Source organism: Galeopterus variegatus, unplaced genomic scaffold, assembly GCF_000696425.1.
Source record: "Galeopterus variegatus unplaced genomic scaffold, G_variegatus-3.0.2 Scaffold1049, whole genome shotgun sequence".
Taxonomy (NCBI): domain Eukaryota; kingdom Metazoa; phylum Chordata; class Mammalia; order Dermoptera; family Cynocephalidae; genus Galeopterus; species Galeopterus variegatus.
Genome location: NW_007727160.1, coordinates 160414 through 182253, shown reverse-complemented (window position 1 = coordinate 182253; position 21840 = coordinate 160414). Strand labels below are relative to the sequence as shown.

Sequence of the window (21840 nt, the reverse complement as noted above, 5' to 3'; positions counted from 1 at the left end):
CTGCAAATTTTGAGAGGACTCAAGAAGCCGTGTAGCTTCTACTTTTGCCTTCCTGGTATGTTTCCACCATTACGTGCAAAAGCAGCGTTTAGACTACTGGAGGCTGAGAAGTCATGTGGAGGAGAAATAAGATGCCCTAATTGCCAGACATGTGAGTGAGGCCAAATTGAGTCATGCAGGCCCAGTTGAACTGTCAGATCAACTGTAGACACCTGAGTGATCTCAACTGAAACCAGAAGAACCACTCTGTTGAGCCCAGGCAAAATTACTAATCCATAGACTCATGAGCGAATAAGTGTTTGTTGTTTCAAACTACTAACTTTTGGTGTGGTTTATTCCACAGCAAGGGATAACCAATACACTAGAATAAAGTGAAAATTTAAAACATGAGAAAAAGAACTTAAAGTTTTCAAGGAAATACCTAAAGAAATAAAATTAGAGTAAAATAAATACTATGGCAATTCAGCACCTTCTACATAACAGCTATCTAAAAAAAAATGCTAGATAAACTTAACTACTGAGATGACAATACAATTAATGAAAAGATCAAGAGATCATCTCATATAGCTAATTTTTGTTATAGAGTTGTTTAACTTCTAAGTTTGTGGGGTCACTGTCAAGTCTTGGGATTATCTAGTCACAGAAAACCAGAAAAAACTTTTGCTATTATAAGCAGAGATGAGAAGCATAAAAAGATTACTGAAAGCATAGGACTGGATAAAAGATAGATAACAAAGATATCAGAATTTTAATCTTAGAAGATAGACAGCTAAAGAGGTCAGAGGAGGGAAGAGAAATAATATGTATGTGTACCTACATGTGTTAAAGGAAGTACCTCTGAAGTTTATGATATGTAAGATTTTTTAAAATGTGGGGAGGGAGAGGCAGGAGGGTGTATTACAGAAAATCCTGGCTGATTAAAAAGCAGTCAAGATGTAATAGAAGAAAGCTCCACTTCCGTGCTATGTTGTGTGTCCATAACCATAATCCACAATATAATGACGAAAAAAGCCTAACACAGAGAGCCTGAATTCACCTTGAGGCAAATGAGCTGGAGGAAGGGGCAAGTAAATTGAAGCTATATGAATTATTTCCTCAGTTTGTTTTAGCAAGCTTAACTATAACTTTTATCCCAGTTGCTATCAAAAATAGGCAGTTAACTCCAATTTTTTTTGTGTGCCTGGTTTTTTGCCTTTAAGACCTCAAAATTAGCCAGAGTCCACAATTCTCATGGTCATAGTGATCAGCTTAGTCAATCACTGTCTACCCCTCAACTAATGACAGTCCTACACAGAGAGGGCTGCTAAGCTGACAGATAAAACCCTGAGGCCTTTGTACCCATCATTTGGAGAAAACCTTTCTGAGACTGGAACTAACACAGAGGGAAACAATGGAGAGATGAAGAGGTACCATTCCTGACACTGTGTTTGAGAATTTGGATATAGTCACATCAGAACAAGCAAAAAGCTAACCCTCGACTTCCCAGATACCTGAGCAAATAAGTTCTCTGTGGGTTAAAAAAAAAAGGGGGGGGGGGGGGGGGGGAGAAGTTGGCAGGGGGAGGAAAGAAGTAATGCCCTCAGATATAGTATATGAGGTGTCAAGGATACATCTCTTGACCCCAATAACTATACTCCAAACCACAAGAGAGGATAGTTCATCTCTTATCTTCTTCTATTCATGCAGTGATTACAAGGATTCCCTTAGCTCTAAAGACACTGTGAATACTTCCTGTAGCCTCTGGGTGGTGACTCCACACTTGCAACCACACAAAACTCATGAAGGATTATCAGGAACGGCACACGAAATATCTCTTGGTGACTAGTCAACACCATTAAGTAGTTATAAATGGGATATGATGGGACAAAAGTTCACTGATTCTATCACATTTATGTTCTATTAACTTTTATGTTGGATTTCTGTTTTTTTAAAAAAAAGTCTGTAGCAGTTGAGTAAGCCCATGTGCCATCAAAAATACATAGTAAAGAACAGATTAATTACATCCCCTGGACACAAAAGGAGAACTGAAAAATTATTATTTTTTTCCTAGACAATTAAAAAGACTTTAAACACCAAATATATACAAGTGTACTTTAAAAAGTTCATGGAAAAATAGAATTAAAAGATGATACAAATCTTTCCATGAACTTTTTGAAGTACCCTCATATAATAAATTTGAAATACAGAAAAATGTAGAGAGGAAAAAGAATTAACAGGAAATTAAGGGGCACACTGAAAAGCATTAAATGAAACTTTTGAATTCTTTACTGAAATGTAGCTTTTTGAAACTGATTTATAATCGTTCTTACTTTGATTTTCTCTCATCATGTCCATCTCTTGGATTCCTATCTTCTCGGATATCTTCTCGCTTTTCTCTGCGGTCATCTCTTCCTTTGTCTTTGTCTTCCCACTCCCTCTGACGCTCTCGTTCTTTCTCTCTTTCCCTTGCTCTTTCTCGTTCCCGTTCTCGTTCTCTCTCTCGTTCTCTTTCTCTCTCCCTCTCTCTTTCTTCTCTCTCTCGCTCCCGTTCTTTTTCCCTTTCTCGCTCCCTCTCTCTTTCCCTCTCTCGATCATGGTCACGATCTCTGTCTCTTTCACGGTCCCTCTCTTTTTCTCTTTCTCTTTCCCGTTCCCTAGCACGCTCTCTTTCTAGTTCTCTTTCTTTTTCTCTTTCCCGATCTCGTTCACGTTCCCTCTCTCTCTCCCTCTCCCTGTCTCGTTCTCGATCTCTCTCTCTAGCCCTCTCATCTCTTCTATCATCCACTCTGTCTACTCTTCGTTCCTCTCTTCTTTCATCACGCTCAAGCTCGTCATTCCTTCCCTGATGTCGAATTGGTGAGCTTGGTCTTTGATCTACAATGAAAATCAAGTTTTGTCAGTGATTAATTTGACAGATAACCTGTTTGTAAGATAGTATGGCAAATCTTAAATTTTATCTGTATATAGGGTCAGACTGGCAACAAATTATAAATTAGTTACTATATTTACTTTTAATTTAATCATTCAAATAACAATCACCCCTAGACCTTTTAAAAATATTTTTTTCTTAAAGATAACTTTTATTTGCCCTCTAACTGACAAGTTTTCTGCTCCCCATCACCCCCCCTCCCCCTCCCACTGATCCACTTTGATCCTTCTCTGCATGCTCCCTACCCTACCTCCAGCCCACTGCTCCAACCCCACTTTCTGCCATCTCTACCCTTCACCTCTGATCTTCTCTGTCCCCCCAGCAGGACCTGAGAACACTGGTGGCAAAGGATAGGGGCAGCAGGAGGTGTAGAACATAGGAGCTGAAGGAAAAAAAAAATTTCCCTCGTAAGTCACACCTCTAATTTCAGGCCAAAATATATACACATCAAAGTGCAGCTATTATGTGAGGAAAAATATGGTAGAACAAAACATGTCAAATTTTGTTGCTGCAATATCAATCTCTTATCATAAACTAGAATATTAAGGGTACTGATGTTCTAGCAAGCTTGAAATAGTCAAATGTAAAAATTGTTTCATATTAGTGATATATATCTATAATTAATAACTACTAATAAATTAAAAGTTTTATTTAATGATGTAAATCATTACTCAGCTAAAGAGCTGTTTTCTTAAAATGTTATCACATTTTATATTTTCTTCCAGTCTACACACGAATCACATAAACACAGAGAGAATAAATGCATGCTGCCCAAATACCCAGCTGAGCAGGAAATTAGTCTGGGTTTAAAAAATGTAAAAGAGGATGGCATGAACTAGGATACTGTGATGTTTCTATTTCCACACTTATGTAATAAAGTCTATCAGTTAGTCCATAAAGGTCATACCACAATATGGCCAACAGGCTGGTAAGTAGAACATCTAACATCAACTTATTTATCAGAATAATTTTAGGATATTTCCAAAAAGAATTCAATACAGTAATTTGAATTTCCCTTCCTTATCACTGGTAAAAAGACAAGAATTATTGATGTTTACTATTTAAAGGTTATAGATATAGATACAAAAGTTCATAGAATTTTAAAGTCAAACAAAATGAAACCCTGTCCAGTCCTTTCTCCCCCTTTCTTCTTAAAAACAGAAATTATGGTAAAGAAGTTGACTTGCCAAAGTCACAGAGATGGCAGACACATTAGGACATCAGGACTAGAAGTCAGTTTTCTTAAACCCTTTTATTTTTGCTGAAACCAACTTAAATTTAAAATGGTCCTACTGTACAACACTTTGGACTCTCTGAATACTATATACCCATGTTTTAGACTGTCTTAATTTCTGGTTTGGGGGTCATAACAACATCACAATGATTACAAAATTACCTGAAACAAATTCAATACTGTAACTTACTGCAATTTTTACTTGAAATTTCTGATTATAACAATATCAGGGAACAGACTGCTTTATTCACTCTTTTTTGGCAGATAAAACCTTTATTTTCCCAACCAAAATGACAATGCTCCTTATTTCAAAGGAAAATGGAAAGGATATAAGGACACCATTTCAATATGTCTAAAGAATCTTTCCTATCCCTTCCACAAAATGTGTTCTTCAAAGATGTACTTCCCTGCATATATTTCCCTATCCTAATGAATGACATACCCATTCATGAAAGCTAGCAATCTCTGAGTTATCTAAGTCCCATCCTATCCAAGTCCCATCAATTTCACTTCTGAAATACATCACTTCTAAAATAAAATATTTCACTTCTCTAACTTTGATCAACTCTTCTTAGATGACTATGTCATTAACAGTCTAACTGGCTGGTATCCTTGTCTTCAGTCTTTTCCCAGACTCTTAATACATTTCTTGGTAAAAACGTTATTTCTTCCAGCTACTTAGAAGCAGTTCTCTTGTAGTCAATGAAAGGCAGTTAAATTCAAAATATTTAGGGCCGGCCCGGTGGCGCACTGGATAGTGCGCTGCTTGGGAAGCGCGGCGGCGCTCCCACCCGAGGGTTCGGATCCCACATACAGACCGGTTCCCGCTCACTGGCTGAGCGAGGCGCGGAAGCAACACCGAGGGTTGCGATCCCGTTGCTGGTCCCCGGTCCGGTACGGGGGCAACACTGAGGGTTGCGATCCGTTGCCGGACACGGAAAAAGACAAAAAACAAAAAAAAAAAAAAAATTCAAAATATTTAGCCTGACTTATTAGGTCATTTACAAGCTGGCCTATAGTCTCTTCTCCTCAGCTCTTTTTCTACCCTACCAATTATACCATATCTTTACTCCAACATAATTTTTTACTACTCCAAAGCATATATTTCTCTCAGTCCTGTGTGCCTGCACATTCTGCCCCTTTTCCTGTAAAGTGCTTCTTCCATTGTTACTTCTAGCAAACTCTTATGTATCCTTCAGGTCCTAATTCAGATGTCACCTCTTTAGTTGGCTTTCATAGAATTCCTCAGAATTGTGTTTGCTCTTTTCTCTTCTCATATTTATCTCTTCTCAGCATTTATCATACTTTAATTGTCTATTTGTACCATGATCAGACTGTGAAGAACAAAAGGAGAACTTTATATAGTAGCAGCATTTATCATACTTTAATTGTCTATTTGTACCATGATCAGACTGTGAAGAACAAAAGGAAAGATTTACATCGCCAAGCACAGAACAAGGTGCCTGGGCACATCTCTACCCTCGACTCTATCAATCTCCCTATTGCTCACCATACTGGAGCCACGTTACTTTCTATCAAATTCTAGAACATATTAGGTTATTTCCCATTTTAGGGAATTAGCACATACTCGTTCCTCTTTTACTCTCAATCTTTGCAAAGCTAGCTTTTCTCCTGCATTTATGCCTCTGCATAAATGTCATCTCCTCAAAATTTTCATAAACACTCTAAAGTATATCCCTCTTTTATTCTTCATTTCTATCTGGGTCCCTTGTTTCCTTGATAGCACTCAATAATCATTTCTATTTTTTTTGGAGGGCGTGTCTTTTCCTCCATTAAGTTCTACAAGGACAAAAACTGTTGTATTTCAAGTATCTAGCAAAGTGCCTGGCATGGGTGCTCAATAAACATTTTTAGAATACATCAATAACTCCAGAAATATATGTATATTTTAATCATACAACTGATATTTATTGAAGAAGTTCAATAAAATAAGTAAAATAAAAATAGAAAATAATAAAATAAAATATAAGAACTGGACTTGTAGTCAGAAGGCCCGAGTTTGAAACAGCTCGGGAACTTCTCTGGAATACTGGAAACTTAGTTCTCTTAGATCTAATTTCCAAAACTTTGAAACATGGATTATCTTATCTACCTGTACTCACAGGGATATTGTAAAGAATAAGTTAGAGAATATATGCCAAAAGTTCTTGGTACCTAGCAGAAGCTCAGTGTGTGTGTGTGAACTTGACATAAGATTGAAAGCAAACTACTGAATTCAGGCATCGGATGAGAAAAACCTGAACTAGGTTATGAAAATAGAAAAAAAGTAATAGAGATACATATTTTAAAGAAAAACATTATCAGGACATAGAATTAGATTTAAAGAGAGGTAAATCAAAGTGCTAGGGAAGAAATAATTCCCGATATCAATACAGAACATAAAAACTCCAGCCCTATCTGTAAATGAGCAAATCCTATGCATCTTTTAACTCAAATGCATTAAGCTTACCTTAAACGAATTCAACCCAAGCAACTCTTCCGCTTCTGATCTTATCTATACTCCCCAAAGTAGAAGGTGTCTTAGAGACTTTGTTCTTCTCCCATTACTATCCATATCAAGATATAATATTACCTCTTTGATTCAGCCCACAGTAAAAGCTCAACATTCAACTCTCTGGTCCACCAAGTTTCATATTATATATTAACCTCAGCATTATAGTGAACCTTACTTCAGTAATCAGCCAAGGTTAGTAAGACTCTCATGAGATTTTAAATGTTTAAAGGCCCTAATATGTACAGACAAGAAAAGCTTGCCAAAGACAGTACTTAACCCTTATTAAGTGCTTCCCAGTAATCTTGCTTCAAAATTGATTTCTTTAAGAGATCATATAATAGGTTACAGAAAACTTTTAGCTTAAGACATACAAGAATATATAATTAGCTAAAGCAAATATTATGTATTCTAAGGATGGAATATGAATAAAATGTTTCTCCCAACAATCCCCAGCTTTATCATCCATCTTTTTCCTGCTACTCCCTGGCAGTTCTTATAAGGTTATGTGAATAAATAGTTTCAAATGTGTCATCAAGCACAGGTCTTAAAAGATATTTTATACTAAAAAGTAAATTGATAATTGTTTTTTTTAAAAAAATTTCCCCAATTGATGTTGGTCACTATTTAATAAAACTGCATTTGACAAACCTCTCTCTCTGTTGTCACGACGGTCTCTCTCTCCATGTCTTCTCTCAAAGGAAGAATCCCTTGCTTGATCTCTGTTGTCTCTTTCAGGGTATCTGTCTCTTTCAGGATAGCTACTTCGAGTTTCCCAGCTGTCATGATAGTTACTACTACTGTGACTATCAATTTGAGAACCTCTTGTGCCTCGACTTCCTAAACAAAGGATATTCACACAAATGTTTAACACATACACTTTATTCAACAAGTTTCTTCAGTTATATTCATTCCTCCTAAAAAACACTATTATTATTATTATTATTTAGTATTCCAAAGCATGGTAATTACTATTGAAAAGAATATTAAGCACTGGATTATAACACCCCCAAGTTGTTCAATGACTGACTTGAGTAAGCTAAGTCCCAGTTTTCTCCTTCTAGAAAAAGGTAATATGATAGAATCACAAAGCAAAAAGATTCATTTAAATTAACAAAAAACAACAAAACGGAAGATAAAAACTATTTCTTCATACATAACTCACAGAAATATTATGAAAATAATGAAAAATATGAATATATATTATTGCTTTAATTACAGTACACAGTGAAAACATCTCAAGATAGAGCCAAAGTACTTTGGCAACATTAAGGGATATCTGAAAATTTTCATTAAAAGACATGGAAACAAATGTTCATAGTAGCTTTATTTGTAATAGCCTCAAACTGGAAAGTATCCAAAAGTCTTTCAATAGGTACATGGTTACACAAACCATGATACATCCATACTGTGGAATACCATTCAGCAATAACAAGGAACAAACTGTTGATATATGCAAAAACTTGGATGAACCTCAAGAAAATTACTCTTAGTGGAAAAGCCAATCTCAACAGGATATATACAGCATGATTCCATTGATGAGACATTCATGAAATAACATAATTATAAGATAGAGGACATATTGGAGGTTGCCAGGGACAGGGAGAGGGAATAGGTATGGCTATAAAGGGGTAACACAAGGGAATTTTATGATGTTACAGTTGAGTATCTTGGTTGCTAAGATGGTAACATAAGGTCACACAAGTGATAAAACTGCATAGAGCTACACAAACATACACACACACAAGTATATGTATAACTGGTAAAAATCTGAATTAGCTATATGGATTGCACCATGTCAATTTCTTGGTTTTGATACTGTACTATAGGTGTGTAAGATGTTAACATTAGGGAAGCTGAGGGAAGGGTATGCAGCTTTCCTTGTACATTCCTTTGCAATCTCCTATGAATCCCTAATACAAAATTTTAAAAATTTTTAGAAAAAATTTTTGGGGGAGTGCTGTGAGTAGAGAAAGAGAAGCAGTACTGAGGCTGTGATAACTGAGGAATATTTGGCAAAAACAAAGCAAAACCTCTGGAGAACCCTGCCCTCAACCTCATAGAAGTACCAGAAATAAACCCTGAATAAGAGTTCATGCCAAACTTAACAGAAAACACATAAAAAACCAACCCACCCAAAGCAAGAATTGGAAGGCACTTTCCCAAGATTAAAACAAAAAGAAAACTCAAAAAAACTTGAAAACCAACAAAGAACTTACACGTAACAGGCCTTGAGCCCTAAAAGAATTACAGCATAATTTTAAGTACTGTAACAGAGTATTTTAGCAATCAAAATATCTGTTAAGATTATTTTAGGGCCAGCCTGTGGCTCACTCAGGAGAGTGCGGTGCTGATAACACCAAGGCCACGGGTTCGGATCCCATATAGGGATGGCCGGTTTGCTCTCTGGGTGAGCGTGGTGCTGACAACACCAAGTCAAGGGTTAAGATCCCCTTACCGGTCATAAAAAAAAAAGATTATGTTAATAATTAAAGACCATTAAGAAGAAATTTAAAACATTTTAAAAGACTACAAAAGGGCTAAATATAACACATAGGAATACAAAGTTTAAACATCAGATTAGATGCAGCTATCAGAAAAGTGGTAAACTAAAAGTCTGAGGATCTGACCCAGAAGGCGAAACAGAGAAAAGAGATGAAAAATTTGAAAGGAAAGCTGAGAATCAAGGAAGATACAATGAGGAGATCAACATATGTTTAATAACTATATGTTGTTTAGGGTTACATTTAAACTAAAAGGATACAGAAAGGTTGGAAAGATGGGAAAAGATATATCAAATAAATACCAACCAAGAGAGAGCTGCCAGCAAAACAAACTTCATGACAAAAAGCACTATCCAAGGGCTGGCCCGGTGGCGCACTGGAGAGTGCGCCACTTGGGATTGTGGCGGCGCTCCCGCCGAGGGTTCGGATCCCATGTGGAGACCGGTTCCCACTCACTGGCTGAGTCGTATAACTTCGTATAATGTATGCTATACGAAGTTATTACGCTCTTTCTCGTTCCCGTTCTCGTTCTCTCTCTCGTTCTCTTTCTCTCTCCCTCTCTCTTTCTTCTCTCTCTCGCTCCCGTTCTTTTTCCCTTTCTCGCTCCCTCTCTCTTTCCCTCTCTCGATCATGGTCACGATCTCTGTCTCTTTCACGGTCCCTCTCTTTTTCTCTTTCTCTTTCCCGTTCCCTAGCACGCTCTCTTTCTAGTTCTCTTTCTTTTTCTCTTTCCCGATCTCGTTCACGTTCCCTCTCTCTCTCCCTCTCCCTGTCTCGTTCTCGATCTCTCTCTCTAGCCCTCTCATCTCTTCTATCATCCACTCTGTCTACTCTTCGTTCCTCTCTTCTTTCATCACGCTCAAGCTATCCAATTCACCTTATGTGTATCTAATAGCAAAGCCTCAAAATATTCAAATCAGAAACTGATCAAACTACAAGAAGAAATCAACAAATCCACAAATTCCACAATGATAGGGGAAGATATAACTCACCTGTCTGTAATGACAGAACATACAGACTAAAATAAATTAGATATAGATTTGAAAGCATAGTTAACAAACTTAGTCTTAGAGACAAACTTGGCATCCAACCATTAAAAACACAACCTTTTTCAAGCATGTGCAGAACACTTACTAAAACTTCTGAGTCACAAAATAAGATTAAACAAATACACATACCAAAGAACTTTTAAAAGTATATTCTCTGGCAACAATTTAAAAAAGGGGAGGGAACTTATTTTAAAAAGCATGATTGGAAATCTAAAATCCTATTTCTACATAAATCATGAGTCAAAGAAGAAGTCATATAAAAGTTAAAAAGTGTTTAGAATGGGTGCTAATATAAATACTACATATTTAACAAGAGTAAAATAGAAGAACAGAAATTAATGAAAGAGAACAAAAGAGATACAAAAGAATATAAACAAAACCAAAAATTAGTTCTTTAAAAAGACTTAAAATGGACAAACCTCTGGCAAGATTGATCAATGAAAAAATAAGGGACTATATTATAGATATAACAGATTTTTAAAAAAAATTTTAGAAACATCTTTTTATCAAAAATTTGAAAACAAATTTCTTGGAAAAATATAACTTGCTAGAACTGCTTGAAGAAAAACCAGAAAATCTATACAAATCTATAGTATTGGAGGAACTCATTTAGTAGTAAATGCTCTAGCCATAGGACAAATGTTACCAAACTTTCAAAGAACAAATAACCAATCACCTATATAAATTGTTCCAGAGAAGAGTTTTTCCAGAAAGAAACCATACATTTTATATGGCTAGTATAACTCTGATTCCCAAACCAAAGGAGGGTAATATAAAAACTGAAAACTATGCAGTGGTATGCTAGAACTGGTTCATACTGGCTCACAGGAGCCAACTGTGGGCATCTCTCCCCAACTCCACACTGCATGGCATCATGTTAGCTGACAATCTGCCTAAGGTAGGAGTTATTTTTACCACAGACATTGGCAAAAGCTGAAAGTCAGGACTTTTTTTCTTAGTCAGTTATTAAAAATTTACCATTGTGCCATGATTATATGCCAATCTCAATTAAAAACATAAACGCTAAATTCAAAATTAAAATTTAACAAGCTTACTCTAGAACTTTAAAAAAATGACAAAATGACAAAACTGCATTATCCTGGAATGCAAGGATAGTTCTAAATTTAAAAAAATATATTAACATAAGTAATAAGGTAATAGAGACAAATTACATGATCTTCTCAAGACAGAGAAAAAACAGTACAACTATTAGGTAAATCGGGAAAATTAGGAGAATCCTTAACAAAATAAAAAAAATCTGTAAAAAATCTACAAACACTACATTTAATAGTAAAATGCCAGCAACAATCCTTTAAAATCTGAAACAAAGCAAAGAAGCCCACTCCACTTTACACTGTACTGATGAAGATGCTCAGCAGGTTATCGACAGAAAATAAATAATAATCAGAAAAGAAGAGCCGAATCTGTCTGTCCTCAGATATATTTGTTAAGAAAAATTAGACCTGTTTTAAAAAGGGCTGGCCAGTTTGCTCACTCCGTTAGAGCGTGGTGCTGAATGCATCAAGGTCAAGGGTTTGGATCCCCCTACCAGCCAGCCACCAAAAACAAACAAACAAACAAAACATAAATATCCATTACCATTTCCATGTACCAGTGATAAGCATTAGTAAATGTAATGTTTTAAAAGATAGGCTCTAGTGACACATGTACATAGTTATTCACTAAAGCACTATTTGAAAGAGAAAAAGATTGGAAAACCTAAACATCCATCAATGCAGAACTCGTTGACTTTATAGTATATCCTACAAGAGACACTTTCTGCTAAAAGAAGGAAGCAGCTGTTTACCATATTGAATGATGTGGGATGATCTCCAAGACACTTGAGTGAAAACAGTAGGGTATAGAGCAGTATAGAGTTTTACTTTTTAATAAAATTTTTTAATTGATAAAACCATGGTCGAGGGTTCAGATCCCTGTAGTGGTCAGCCACCTTTGAACCCCCAAAAAGTTTTATAAAAATCATTTTTGTAAAACCAGAGGGGAAAATGAACAGACATACGAGGGTACTTCAAAAGTTCATAGAAAGATTTGTATTATCTTTCAATTCTATTTTTCAATGAACTTTTTGAAGTACCCTCATACATATTTGCTTGTGTAAAATTTTTTTGGGAGAATACATACAAAGCTGGCAACGGGGGTCAGGGATAGAAGGGAGGCTTTTACTACATGTCCTTTGAAATTCTGAACCACATGAATAAGTATTACTTAAAAATTTTTTTTAACTTAAAAAAATGTTTAAAGTACCATTTACAATGGCAACAAAAATAGAGGGTACCCAGAAATAAAAAAGGCAAAAAACCTTACTGAGAAAAGTTATAAATCTATAAATTTAATGCATTTGAAACAAAAATCTGACAGTTTTTCATGAAATTAAAAACTGTTTTCTAAAATCTTATGAAAAAAAGAAGGTCAAGAAAAGCCAAGACATCTCTGAAGAAGGTAAGGAACCTTCAACACTTAAATGTGAAGGTGCAATACTGACCAGGAAAAGACCAACAATCCAATGGAAAGAATAACAAGTTCTGCATCAGTGTTTCGGGAGAGGGGAGAGAAGGGGATAAGGATGGAGGAAGGTCAAATCTAATAAAGTCCAGCAGTTTGAAGACAGTCATAACTACATTTAAGTCATTTGGATAATGGTAAATGCTTTTTAGGGGAAGAAAAGAAAAATGGATTCAAGTCCTGAGATGTGATGGTTTGAAGCAAGTACAAATGCTGAAGAATACACAAATCAGTCATTTCTGATGCCATCAATTTTTAAAACCCACCATTTTAATCCTTTACTTTAATCATTTCCTCATATATGAAGGTACTTCAAAAAGTTTGTGGAAAAATAGAATTGAAAGATAATATGAATGTTTCCATGAACTTTTTGAAGATCCCTTGCATATATCTGTTTAGTAGGAATAACTTCCTTGTGATTCTACTTTTTTGCCTGATAGCAATTTTCTTAGTGTTTCCCATTAATCAAGATGTAGACATGACTGGATATATAATTCAACCAGGGGGTCTAGGTCAGGCCCAATTTATCTTTTGTTATTTTAACTAGTATTCTGATTTAGAACTTATAGAGAAGATCATGAATTCAATTAACTGAAAATTACTTTGACAAAATGATGATAATGAATGTAAGAAATAATACATTTAGAAAAGAAATCTTAGGAGATCTAGTATTTTCTATATAAGCATATGAGATACAGTTCACTGACAAGTCAAAAAACCTTACCTTTTTCAGGTAACTCTGGACCTCTCCCCCTACTTCTGCCTATCCGGTCATTCCTAATTTCACTTCGAGACTCATTTCTGGAATCATTCCTTATTTCAGTACGAGAACCTTCTTCTCTCAAATGGTTTCTGCCATAACTTCGGGATTCTTCCTGGTATGCATCCTCTTTTCGATGAGTATCTCGACCTTCACGGTCTCGGTAATCATGGGCATCACGAGTGGATCGAGAATCTCTGGGATCACGGCTCTCTTTGGTATCTCTACTATAATCCCTCATCTCCCTGGAGTCCCGAATGTCTCTGGAGTCTCTTAGTTCCCTTCGGTCTCTAGTATCTCTGGTATCTCTCCGATCTCGACCATCTCGAGGTTCTCTGTCATCTCTGTGGTCTCTAGAAGAGCTCTGATCCTGTTCATACTCTCGTTCTTCTCTTGGGTCCTTTTCTCTATCCCTTTTGCCTCTAGTCTCTGTAATGCAATTTTGGAAATCAACTGTAATTCCTTTTACAAAGTTTCAGGAAACTAGACAATATATTTAATACAGAGCTTTTAAAATTTCATTACAATGATAATTCATGTCCTCTGCAGGAAAAAAAGGAGAAAACATTGGCAAATAAGATGATTAAAACCATCTATAAGCTAAAATTCCAAAGATAATCTTATTAACTTGATAACTATGTTCTTGATTGCATAAACTTTGAAAATGAACTTCTCCTGTACAACTTACTCATACTTAGAGTTCTAAACAATGGAAACAAATAAGTTGCTCTCATATCATTGATGGCTTACTTTTTAGAACCATTTTTAGATCCAGAGGCACACAGTTACTGCAGTCATTCTACCAAGTATTAGGCTAGACTAGAACACATGTAACCACCTCATATGTACTTAGCACATGAGAGCAGCCTATTGTTAGAAAGCTGGCTGGCACGGCCAGCCTGTGGCTCACTTGGGAGAGTGTGGTGCTGATAACACCAAGGCCACGGGTTCGGATCCTTATATAGGGATGGCCGGTTAGCTCACATGGGAGAGCGTGATGCTGACAACACCAACTCAAGGGTTAAGATCCCCTTAGCAGTCATCTTCTTTTTTTAAAAAAAAAAAGAAAGCTGGCTGGCAAAGAGAGAGTTATTTGTACTCTTTTCCTGAGCTGTTTAATGGTATCACACTCATGTGTGCAAGTCTCTAAAGCTTTCTCTACTTAAAGCATTCTTAACATATCATAGGAAAATAAAGAAATAACTTCACTTTTTCAAAAGCTGGGATGAATTTCACTGATTATCTAAACAAAACTTTTCATTTTAGATTTGAAGAGATAGAGGCCCAAAGCTTAGATGGCTTATTTAACCCCATACCTCATGGGAACTTGCAAAGATAAGAAACCACTCTTTGGATATGCCTACAAAAGGCATAAATTGTTTATAACATAAATATGATATAAAGCCGAAGAATTAACAAGAGAACCTCAAAGAATAAACCCTGCCCTTTTTATTAGATTCTTCTGCAAGTTGCTCTTAAACTTTGAAATTGCTCCTATTTGAGGCTATTATAGCAACTGTAGCAGCCTTATAACTAAAACACTGAAAATTACCTCCTTTTCTCTTTGCCCCCAGGGGCTAGATTAGGTACACAGACTTTCTCAAAGACCCACACACCTAGTATCCACAGGTCCCTTACATCAATAACCTCTCCTGCCAATTCTTTGTCCATACACCTATACCCACAAGTACCATTTGTATTAGTCAGTTTTCTATTGTTGATAACAGACTTCCTGAAACTGGGCAATTTATTCAAAATAAAGTTTATTTCTTACAGTTTTGGAGGCCGGGAAGTCCAAGGTCGAGGGTGCATCTGGGGAGGGCCTTCTTCTTGGTGGAAACTCTCTACGGAGTCCCATGGCAACAAAGGCAAACACACGGCAAGAAGGGGGAGGAGTGCTTTTATGTGCTCACTTGCTCCACCAGTCCACACCCATGATAACCTGTTAATGGACTAATCCATTCATGAGGCAGGGCCCTCATGAACCAACTACCTCCTAAAGGTCACACCTTTCAACGTGGCCACAGTGGTAATCAAACTTTCACATGAGCTTTGGAGGGGACAAAAACTCAATCCATATCACCATTTAAGGACAGAAGAGGCAAGGACCTGGCATATCTCTACCCTTTTGTGTACATATCTATCACTTCTACTCCTTCTCCAATATCAATTGTGCCTAAAAACGTGTTCACTTAGTACCAGATTCTTTTTTCATGATGCTTCCGTCTTTACAATTACATCTAGCTGTTATATTTTGTTCCTTAACTACTTCCCCATCCTTCTACTGAAATTATCCTTATTTCAGAAAATGACATCTAAGTAGAAAGGAACAAACATCTGCTAAATCTCTTGTATGGAAGGTTAAAGAATATCTTCCTCACAAAGAACTTAAACACATATGGTTTGTTATTAAAAGGATTCCTCCTGTGAGATAAGCCCTTCTTAATACAAAAAAGCATTCCTATGAGACTCAACTGCATACAATTTTCCCTTCACTAATATGTTTAGTAATAATAAAGTTTTCATTCAATAAGTAGTCATTAAATGTATAAAAGAGTACTTCAAAAAGTTTGTGGAATAACAGAATTGAAAGTTAATATGAATCTTTCCTCGAACTTTTTAAAGTGTACTTATCCTATACTCCTGGCCAACTCTAGCTGTTAAATATCTTATTAAACTAATAGATAGGTATAAGAGAATTTCCCCATCTTACCAATGTTCCACATGTACTGTTGTGCTGAGGTGCTCCAAAATCATATACACAAAGAATAATTCTATAAAATAGGTGCTTTCTCCAATCCCCACCTATGCATCTACAATTTTCTTGAATGTTTCTTGCATTTCTTTTAAAACGTGTATTAATGTTGCAAGTAAGCAAGTATTTTCTGAATACTATGTTCAAAAACTAACTCAGGAGAAGTGAGGAAAAAGTTAAATAAACAAGGACAAGAAGGTTAGTCAAGAAGTACAGAAAGAAATAACAGGTATTAGGCAGTATTTTTGCCAGGTAATAATAGTATCTCAGCTTGAATAGGGACTAGCAAGTCCAAAGTTAACATACTTCTCAGGCATCTAGAAAGGAAAACTGCTTTGCTTACTTTGTTATTATGAGTTACACCTAGAAATTTGATGACTTGGTTTTCACTGACCTTCTGAATATTTTTCCCCAGCCCTCACCCCTTTATCAAAATACTTCTGATGCTTTTAAACTCTGCTCTCTGATTTGCAGCTTTTCTTCCCTTCATCTCGTTTTTTAAAAGACATTAACTAAGCAATTGAAAGGGATGCTTTCAGGTGGCCAAAAATTTCTAAAACTTGAGAATACTCAGTAAAACTTCTTAACTAAAGAAAGCACCAACTTAACGTATCTGTACATGCCCACATGTGTATACTTAATAGCTTACATTCCCATGTCATGAAACATTTCCTATTGCCCTCAAGAACTCTAGTCTGTGTGTAACAGCAGACTAAATACAGTTGGCCTTCCATATCTGTGGGTTCCACAACACTGAATTCAACCAACTGCAGATCAAAAATATTCAGGTGGAAAAAAATGGATGACTGCATCTGTACTGAACATATACAGACCTTTTTTTCTTGTCATTATTCTCACAACAATATAGCATAACAACTACTTATATAGCATTTAGATTGTGTTAGGTTATTATAAGTAATCTAGACATGATTTAAAGTATCTGGGAGGAAGGGAATAGGCTATATGCAAATATTGCACCATTTTATGTAAGGGACTTAAGCATCCCTGGATTTTGGTATCGTGGGGGGTGTCCTGGAACCAATCCCCCACAGACACCGAGTGGCCCTCCATCCATTCCTTATCATAACAATAAATCTAATTTCCCAATTTTTAATAATAAAAATATCTATTTAAGTAAAAGAATGCTAAAAAAAAAATGGACACCGAGTGGCCCTCCATCCATTCCTTATCATAACAATAAATATAATTTCCCAATTTTTAATAATAAAAATATCTATTTAAGTAAAAGAATGCTAAAAAAAAAATCAAGCTGAAGTACAGTGCATACCTTCCCTCCTTTCATGACGTCGATCATGAGACTGTGAAGTTCGTTCATGATCATGCCTCCCTTTCTCTCGCACTGGAGAGCGATGTCTTGGAGGACTTTGCTTTCTCTGAGGAGAAGACAAAGAATGTGAAGGATAAGGAGAAGCAGAGCGTCGTAAAGGTGGAGTTAGCGTCCTTTGATAAGATGGTGAAGGAGTTCTTTTTCGACGGGGAGAAGGAGAATGTCTTTGAATAGATGATCCCGATTGTGAGGAAGACGAGTGATGCCTAGAAGATATAGGAGAATGATGTTGTCCTGCTGGGGAAGTAGATCTATAAGGAAAAATAACAACAATAAAAAATGTGTCCAAGAGCCTTCACTTCTAGACCCTGCCCTCCAAAATATCTTTAAAAACAAAAAATTGAATGTAAAAGTTAAAGCTAAAAGTGCAGATGATAATTCCAAGATAAATTTTAATTCACAATGCTGTAAAATCACAAATAAGTTGCTTTTAAAAGATGTGACTAATTTTAAGTCAACTGGAAGCAACAGTGTTAGAGGACATATGTATGCAGTGCCTTTGACCCAAGCTTTGGTGGCAAGGCACACTGACTTTTCCAGGCAACATTCTCCCTGCCTACCCTAAATTAAAGTATGGAATTCACTCAGATAGTCTCTAACAGTATGAACAAGTACTTGGTGAAAGGAAACTCACAAACAGCTACAGAGAAAACATACTAGTAGGACCTAGGAAAGAACGTGACCGTGAGAATGCCTGGAAATTCAAGGCTGAGGAAAGGGAAGTTATCACTGGCTAAGCCAACTGAAATATCTGTGTTGCCTAGGTTGATATTTAGGACTGTGAAGGAATCCTAGGGTTAAGGAGAGGACAATAAAGTATATGCTGTCTTTATCTTAAATAATCTGCCTCTACTCGTGGACAGCACAAACTGAGATTTAGTTCGTAACTCCTGGTTTATAAAAACAAGGCCTCTTCTACTTCAAGTCATCTTCTTTCACTGCTACCAGAGAAATAATGTATAACCCTCATGAATCACATGTGAATCACTCTTACAGTCTGTTATGCCCATGCCCTGTTCCCACTGAATACGTGTAATGTGCATGTCATGGAGAGCTGGAGTACACACATCTGTGTAATAACTAAAAAGAAACAGGACTAATATTTAAAAAACAGCATTCTAGACATTGTAAACTCAGATAAGTATCATATTCTTCAAAACAATCATTTTGGAGGCTAGAAGATTATTCAAAAAAGATTCTGACGTTCTTGTCAAGGTATTTTGGGATTACCTTCAGTGCTTATGTTAAATATTTTTTAATATCTGCAATGTTTGCAAAATCATTGTTAATGCTAAACCAGGGTTTCTCAACCTTGGCACTACTGACACTTTGTACTGGATAATTTGTTGGTGGGGCAGTGGGGCGGGGTGAGGGCTGTCCTGCATACACCGTAAAATGTTCAGCAGCAGCCCTGGCATCTTCCCACTAACATGCCAGTAGCATCCGTCCTGCTCCAAGTAGTGACAATAAAAAATTACTCCAGACATTGCCAAAAGTCCTCTGGGAGGTAAAATCATCCTTGGTTGAGAACCCCTGCCCTAAACCATGTTGTTTATAAATGATGCCTTAGTAGGCCTTTTGTCAATAAAATGTTAAAACCTCTAAAATATATGTTAGACTTGGCTGGCCGGTTAGCTCAGTTGGTTAGACTGTGGTGTTGAGAGCACTAAGGTCCAGGGTTCAATCCCTGTACAGGCCAGTCCCCCCCGCTCCCTCCCCCAGACAGAATGAAAATAAAATAAAATGTATGTTAGTAAGTCAGGAAAGTGACCCAATATATTAGAAAGAATTTGTAGAACAAGAGTTTAGACAAATAAACAAAAAATACCTTTCGGATAACAGTTGACTAAAAAATAAAAGTCAGCTAAATAGAGCACTACATATCCAGTTTTCTATGATTCCATTGAAGCTTTATGCTTTTAATAAAAATTGTTATTTCTTTCTAATATTAAAAAAGTAAGCATAAGCCAGTATAATTCAATTGACTCTAAAGAGAAATTTACTTTTAGATATGACTAGAAATGACCAATGGGTCTTACCCAAATTTGGAAAACCTTTTATGATTAGTGGCCATTCGAATGCATCCCACTAAACAGAAAAATCATTGCAATATTAAAAATTAGAATCACTATCCTCTGATGTTTCTCAATCTCAATTTCATCAGGTTCTAGTCAATTTAGAAATATCTAAATTAATAAAATAAAGAATGGCTCTTCACTGAACTGACATTTTGGTTAGTTTTGAGTTTATTTCTGAGGTATACCTGAAATTGTTTCAAGAATGTCTTCAACAGACTTGGGTAATTAGTTCATAGAACTTAAAAAACAAAATAGTTTACACATACTATCTTTAAAAAACTCATTATAGCACAATCACATTTCTATTCAAACTAGGTGTCAATAGCATGGTTGATAAACCTGCAGTTCAAGCTTAGGATAAAGAAGCTATCAATGTTAAGGCCATAACACAAATATGTTTTTAAGTAACAGCTACAGCATTTTAACCATATTTTCTTGTTACTCATCCTTCAGGGAAAAAAAAAATCTTTCAGAAAATTGACTTAATTTAGGTATCTTTACATTTTCCTTTTGGTTACACCCCTTTTAAAAATTCAATGACAGAGAATAGTGAATCACGGATATGAGCCTAATTGAACTTGGACCTGACATGTCCATTCTGGATATATAAAGTGATTTTCAGTGATGAAACTGTCTTGAAATATGATCAAAATTATTAGTACTTTGGCTATAAATATATTAAAGTACATTTCTACTTAGAATAGCAGTAACTTCAGATGAACTATTCTTATGCTCTAGAATTGTCTGGTTTCTTTTCCAAGGGGAAAAAAAAAGTGACAAATGAAATTCAAATAAAGAAAAAAGGAAAGTTTACTGAATGAAGGGAAGCTCAATTTCTTAAAACAGATATCTGTATAATGTCACCAAGAGTACTATCATAGGGAAAGTTGATCTTTTGCCTGACCAGATTCCAATCAAAGGCTTTTTACTACTGCTATAATCAGAGTACCATGTGGAATATAGAAAGAGAATATTTGGGGTATATTTCATTTCAAGAAAAAATATGAAAAGCTAAAAAATTTAAAAAGAAAAACTCCTCTCATTCAAGATGCAAGAAATTTCACTTGCAAATCAATATGGTTACTCCAGACTTTTTAAAAAATATTAACACCGATTTTTCTCTCAATAAATGGTTTCTATTCCTCAAATATGAAAATATGTTTACATAACGCAACTAACATTCACATGTAGAAATATTTAGGTTATATTATTTTATATAAGAAATCTATCCTTATTAAAATCATGCCATTTTAATTCATTCATCAAAATTTAAATAAGCACATACTATGTGCCAAGTATTATTTTTGGCACTGAGGATACATAAGTGAAAATGACAGACACAACCATATCATACTAATGACAGACTAACATCATCATAACAATAATACCAATAAAAGCAGCTAACATATATTTCTACTGTATGCATGATACTGTTTTAAGGGCTTTTCATATATTAACTCATTTAATCTTTATAACAACCTTATTGGTAACTGTGATGGTTAATTTTATGTGTCAGCTTGACTGGGGCACAGGATGCCCAAATATCTGGTTAAACATTATTTCCAGGTATGCCTCTGAGGGTTTTCTGAAAAAAATTAGCATATGAATTAGTGAACTGAGCAAAGTAGATGGCTCTCCCCAATGTGTGTGGGCCTGAGCAGAAAAAAATGGTGGAGGATAGTTGAATTCTCTCTTTTTCTGACTGCTTGAGCTGGATATCAATCCTCCACCCTTGCACTGCTGGTTCTCTGGCCTTCAGAACCAGACTAGAATCTATACCACAGACTCTCCAGCTCTCAGCCCTTCATATTACACCACGGCTTTCCTGGGTCTCCAGGTGTAGACAGCAGATCATTGGACTTTTTAGCCTCCACAATCGTGTGAGCCAATTCATTAAATAAATCTCATTTTATATATATATATATATATATATATACACACACATATATATATAAAATATATATATATATATCCTCTACTGATTCTGTTAATCTGGACAACCCTGACAAATAAACTGTGACACAGAGGACTGAAAACCAGTCTGTCTAGCTACAGAGTCTATGGTCTAAGGAGTAAACTAGCAACAACAAAGCACGGCAATTTCAGCTAATCGAGGCAACAAAGTCTATAAAAAGGGTAACAAAATAGAACGTCCAAATGTTACCTTTC

General features: G+C 35.9%; 1 protein-coding gene across 3 annotated transcripts in view; it reads right to left on the bottom strand.

Moving 5' to 3' along the window:
• The window catches only part of ZC3H13 (zinc finger CCCH-type containing 13), a 101385-nt gene that overhangs the window by 23119 nt on the left and 56426 nt on the right, over positions 1-21840 (bottom strand). For all 3 annotated transcript variants that reach the window (XM_008574440.1, XM_008574441.1, XM_008574442.1), the window contains exons 8-11: positions 17534-17844; positions 13455-13919; positions 7306-7494; positions 2310-2853 (exon numbers count right to left, since the gene is read on the bottom strand). In XM_008574440.1, the coding sequence (XP_008572662.1) occupies positions 2310-2853; positions 7306-7494; positions 13455-13919; positions 17534-17844 (1509 nt within the window). The remainder of the gene's footprint in view (positions 1-2309; positions 2854-7305; positions 7495-13454; positions 13920-17533; positions 17845-21840) is intronic.